General features: G+C 43.4%; 1 protein-coding gene across 1 annotated transcript in view; it reads right to left on the reverse strand.

Moving 5' to 3' along the window:
* NEK5 (NIMA related kinase 5) overlaps positions 1 to 5,252 on the reverse strand; it is a 62,276-nt gene extending 57,024 nt beyond the window's left edge. Inside the window, exon 1 of the mRNA XM_029936822.1 lies at positions 4,916 to 5,252. Within this exon, the coding sequence (XP_029792682.1) occupies positions 4,916 to 5,032 (117 nt within the window). The 5' untranslated portion in view covers positions 5,033 to 5,252. The remainder of the gene's footprint in view (positions 1 to 4,915) is intronic.
* Positions 5,253 to 6,000: the final 748 nt, after the last annotated feature.

The raw sequence follows: 6,000 nt of genomic DNA on the forward strand, positions 1-6,000 counted from the left end.
TCAGAGTGGAAGGCAATCAGCACATAACAGCACGATGGATAAAAAGCTATGGGGTTTACAGAGAGAGAGATTACTTTGAGTGGGAAGGTCCTGGAAGGCTTCCTGGTGCTCAGCTGTAAACAAGTGGGATCTTGATGCTTGGAGATAAGCCGACAAAAACTCCCTTGATATCCAAAATCTACAAGGAACTCACCAAACTCCATACCCGAAAAATGAATAACCCAGTGAAGAAATGGGCAGAAGACTGAACAGACACTTCTCCGAAGAGGACATCCAGATGGCCAACAGCCACATGAAACGATGAGCAGCATCACTCATCATCAGGGAAACACAAATCAAAACCACACTGAGATACCACCTCACACCAGTCGGAGTGGCTAAAATGAACAAATCAAGAGACTAGAGATGCTGGCGAGGGTGTGGAGAGACGGGCACCCTCCTACACTGTCGGTGGGAATGTAAACTGGTACAGCCACTCTGGAAAACAGTATGGAGGTTCCTCAAAAAACTATCATTAGAAATTCCCTATAACCCAGCAATAGCACTGCTAGGGATTGACCCAAGGGGTACAGAAGTGCTAAGGCATAGGAGCACATGTACCCCAATGTTCATAGCAGCACTGTCAACAATAGCCAAAACATGGAAAGAGCCTAAATGTCCATCACCTGATGAGTGGATCAAGGAGATGTGGTATATATAGGGGCGCCTGGGTGGCTCAGTCGGTTAAGCCTCCGACTTCATCTCAGGTCAGATCTCACGTTTGTGGGTTTGAGCCCTGCATCAGGCTCTGTGCTGACAGCTCAGAGCGGAGCCTGCTTCCTGTTCTGTGTCTCCTTCTCTCACTGCCCCTCCCCCCTCATGCTCTGTCTCTCTCTGTATCAAAAATAAATTTAAAAAAAACATTAAAAAAAGATGTGGTATATATATACAGTGGAATATTACATGGCAATGAGAAAGAATGAAATATGGCCATTTGTAGGAAAATGGATGGACCTCGAGGGTGTCATGCTAAGTGAAATAAGTCAGGCAGAGAAGGACAGATACCGTATGTTTGCACTCATAGTTCTAACAGGAAAACAGGAGAAACCTAATGGAGGACCAGGGGGAGGGGAAGAGGGAAAGAGAGTTGGGGAGAGAGAGGGACGAAAATCATGAGAGACTCTTGAATACTGAGAACGAACTGAAGGCTGAAGGGGGAGGGGGAGGCGGGGAAGGGGTGATGGTCATGGTGGGGGGCACTTGTGGGGAAGAGCACTGGGTGGTATATGGAAACCAATTTGACAATAAAGTATTATAAAAAAAAAAAAAAAGAAAAAAAAACTCACTTGAAAGAAAGAGCCCTATGGGTGAGCACCCAGGCTAGGGTGCAAAGGGTTTGCCATGTGGGGGGGGGCGGGGGGGTGCTGGAAATGGAATGTGGAAATCTTCCACAATCAGGAAGAGTGTCAAAACTAATCTGAAGAGTGAAAGAATATAAAAGTGCAGGGCAAAAATTACTCATAATCCCACATTCCACCTACACCATGGCAATCTAGGACATCTTCTTTTTACGTATGTGAATATATGTGTGGGTATATATGTGCCTAGAGAGAGAGAGAGATAATAAGTATTTTTACATTGTACTCATCCGGTTTTCCCAATTAGCAGAAGCCGTGGTATTTCTCTTGTCAATATTTCACCTACAATATGATTTCTAAGAGCCGTTTCATTTTTCATAAATTATGTAACCAATGCGTGCTGTTAAACATTTAAGTTGCTTTCTGACTACATCTCTGAGGGTTTCCTTTGAATAATCCCCCAGAAGTAGAGCTACTAGATAGTATGATGTATACTTTTTTCCTTTCCTTTTTCAAAATGAAGGGGCACCTGGGTGACTCAGTCTGTTAAGCAACCGATTTTGGCTCAGGTCATGATCTCACGGTCTGAGTTTGAGCCCCATGCTGGGTTCTATGCTGCCAGCTCAGAGTCTGGAGCTTGCTTTGGATTCTATGTTTCCGTCTCTCTCTCTGCCCCTCTCCTGCTCATTCTCTCTCTCTATCTCTCCCGCTCTCTCAAAAATAAATCACATTTAAAAAATTCAAAATGAAGATAGTTTTTTCTGCTTATACAAATAATACAATTCATGGGGCACCTGGGTAGCTCAGTTGGTTGAACATCTGACTTTGGCCCAGGTCATGATCTCGCTGTTCCCAAGTTCAAGCACTGCATTGCGCTGTGTGCTGACAGCTCAGAACCTGGATCCTGTTTCAGATTTTGTGTCTCCCTCTCTCTCTCTCTGCCCCTCCCCCACTCATGCGCGTGCGTGCCCGTGCGCTTGCTCTCTCTCTCTCTCTCTCTCTCTCTCTCTCTCTCTCTCTCAAAAATAAACATTAAAAAAATTTTTTTAACTTCTGACACTGCAGAAAGGAATGGTGGAAGTGAAATCCCATCATTCAGCAATAATCACAATGTGCCTATTAATGTGTGTGCCTGTGTAACATTAACAGTACATGTACACACACACATACACATATACACCTATGTTCTGGCGGCCTGATTTTGTTTTCATCATTACAACATACTGTGGACCTACAACAGAAACAGGGCACGGATCCTTCCAAGGCTTTGGTACACATTGAGTTCCCTTCAGAGTGATTCCAATTTACTTTCCTACCAGTAGAGGGAGACAGTGCCCACTTTCTCCACTTTTATACTCTTTCTAATCCTTCCCAAATGTATAAGCATGAGATGAAGAAATGTATTTATTGATTTAAATTTCTTATTTTACTAATGAGTAAGTATGATGACTACTTCAGTTATGGGTTTTTTTTCTTTTTATTCATTTACAAAAGGCTAGCGCCTTTTGGTCAATACTTGGCAAACATTTTTGGCATTGTCAACTTTCTTTCCATTTATTCACGGTGTTTTTGTCATACAGAAGTTTTATGTTTTTATGTATCAAATATGACAAGCATCTACCCATCTTTTCCTTTACAACTTCTGTCTCCAGAAGGTTTGCAGACATGACTGGAGCATTATCAAAATTTTGCTACGTGAAAGTCAGAGCCATGACAAAGCCACTGAGGTAACCCAGGGAACTGGCAAAAGGAATAAGACAAACTCAAGGGAGAGAAAGAGCCAACAGCATTTAGGAAGTAACTGGGTGTGGAGGGAGAAAAAACTCAGAGATGACCCCACAGTTTTGAGCCTGGGTAGCACCAGGACACTAACGTTATGAGCACAGCGCAGCACGGAGCAGATGAAATGCAGAACCGGGGTGCGGGAAGGTATCAGCACTGGAGAGAGAGCTGTAAGTGTGGTCTGCTACCTGGTGAAGTCTGCAGGGAGGCGACAGCCCAGAGAAAGAGTCAGCAAAGAACAGATGGTTGGGACAGATAGACAACAAAAAACAGGGCGGCCTGAGAAAGAGCAGCCAGATAAACGAAAGGGAGTGAGCAGAATAATGTTGCAGAAGGGAGCGCGGACCGGCCGCTAGAGTGAGAGGACACTGGTAGACGTATGCCACGGAGCCATGGAAAGGGACTTACACTGGTAAATAAAGCATTCTCCCTGAGGCTAGCCATCTACACCAGAGGTTTTTTTTTTTTTTAAGTTCATTCATTTATCTTGAGAGAGAGAGAGAGAAAGAGAGAGAGAGAAAGCATGAGTTGAGGAGGTGCAGACAGAGGGAGAAAGAATCCCAAGCAGGCTCCACACCGTCAGCACAGAGCCCAATGCGGGGCTCGATCCCGTGAACCGTGAGATCATGACCTGAGCCCAAGTCAGATGCTTAACCAGGCGTCCCTACACCTGAGCTTTCATGTAAGTTTGGGAAGTCCTTTTTTTTCTTTTGCAACTTTTAAGAATTGTGGTAAAGTCTATAGAACATAAATACATATAGCATTTTAAATGTACAATCCAGTGGCATTAAAAGTACACTCACACTGTGCAATTTATGAAGTCCATTTTGTACAGATTTGGGGTTTTTTTAAAGATTTTATTTTTAAGTGATCTCTACTCCCAATGTGGGGCTCGAACCTATAACCCAGAGATCAACAGTCACATACTCTACCAACTGAGCAACTGAGCCAGCCAGAAGCCCCATTTTGCACACATTTTGTAGGGAAGGTCTTCTGCTACCCTATCCATAAATCCTCCAGAAGGTAACGAGCACGATTTGCCTTAAAGTTAATTCTAGTGTGCCATGGGCATTGCTGTCCCAATATGTTTTGAAATGCACACATCACTAGAGAGGGTGACACAAATGCCACAAAAATTATTCCTTTTCAATGAAATAAACTTCATTAGTCTCCGAAATCAGTAGACTAACAAAAGTACGTTGTTTCCCTCCATTCATTCAATGCCTTCAATAAACATTTTTGAGCACCTACCACGTGCCAGGCACTGTCCTACATGCTGAAGGAGACACACAATAAATGCATGAAGAGATAAGTGAACAAAGTAATCCCAGATCATTAGAAATGCCACTCAGAAAATGGGGCAGCGTAATAAGGCGTGATTAAGAATGTGCTGCCACCTCGCTGGCCTGTTTGGGGAAGGCGTCTGTGTGGAGGGGACCTGATGACGAAGATGTAGTCAGAGGAAGAGGACCACCCTATGGCTGGAAAGTCGGGCACTGGAGGAGGAGAGACCTCACAGGCCTTGCAGGCCACCCTCGAGTACCACAGGAGCCAGATGCTATAGTCTTATTTTTCTTTTCTTCTTTTATTTTTCCTTTTCTTTTTTTTAAATAAAATCATTAGTTGCTGTTTGGACCACAGACTTAGGAGTTTGAGCAAACAAGTTAACTGAGGCTTAAAGTTCATACAATAAAAATAAACAAGCAAACAAAAAAAAGTTTCCTTTTCACACCGAATTAAAATCCAGCTGAATATAATACTGAAACTGAATAGGAATGTGAACTTCTTCACTTTACCTTTGCAAAATCGATCTCCTTTATAACACAGTGCTTGCTATCTGATTTCCCTTTAGCCAAGAATGCTTTCCCAAAGGCACCTTCCCCAATGGCCTTAATCACATCGTATTTATCCATGGTCGCGAATGCACGGTGGCTTCTGAAACCAGAGTGATGAAATTTTATCACACACCGTTCAGAAACGTTAACAAAGTCACAAAACCTATCACTACAACGTAAAAGAACTTATTTTGCTAAAATTTCCCTACCAACCTCACCAAGACAAAGTTGAATAACTTTCTTTGTGGCCACAGGAGACAACCAGCGTAAAACTGCTTTTTGGTGGAATCAGAGGTCAGACTCAACTTTGATGTACTGTAGTGTTGTGATCTTGGGGAAGTCACTTAATCTCTCAAAATCTCACTTCCCAATTCCTAAAATGAAAATAACAATTCCTGTATTTGCAAGATTGTTCTGAGAATCAAAGATACACCACCTAGGGTCTTGGCATCTCTATAAAGCAGAAATGTCTTTTACAGTTCGGCCCTTCTCAATGGAGACGTGCTGCCCCCTAGGAAACGTCTTGGGAATTTGTGGAGGTTTTTCTGTTCTCTGCAGAGTTGGAGAAGCACTGTGGCATTTAGAAGTGGCTTTGACCCTGGGATGCTAATGTCCCGCGAAGCGAGGGGGCAGTCCTGAAAATAAAGGACTATCCTGAGGCCTTACAACTTTAGCAAATCCCTACACACATTCACGTGCGTGGAATAATCTGTTTATAATTATCTGAGGCTAGAACCAAATTCCATTTTACATGTAAATACAGATTTTTTTTTTTTTTTTTTTGCAGTTTTAACGAACACTGAATTTTCGGGAAATGCAACTGCATGTAAATCAAGGCTTGACTGAACTTTTTGTTTGGAGCATAACCATGAACCGTGCACCGGAGTCGAAAATCACGCCCCCCGCTGGGCGCGCTGCCCCTGGTAGCCGAAACCTAACAGCGGGGGACTGTCACCTTCAGGTGCCTCCCTGCCCAGGCAACTTCACTACTTCTTCTTTGAGTGTGGACGAACCAAGCCTCTGCAGACCCAAAGGCACTTTGTTGC

Source organism: Suricata suricatta, chromosome 4 (genome assembly GCF_006229205.1).
Source record: "Suricata suricatta isolate VVHF042 chromosome 4, meerkat_22Aug2017_6uvM2_HiC, whole genome shotgun sequence".
Lineage (NCBI taxonomy): Eukaryota > Metazoa > Chordata > Mammalia > Carnivora > Herpestidae > Suricata > Suricata suricatta.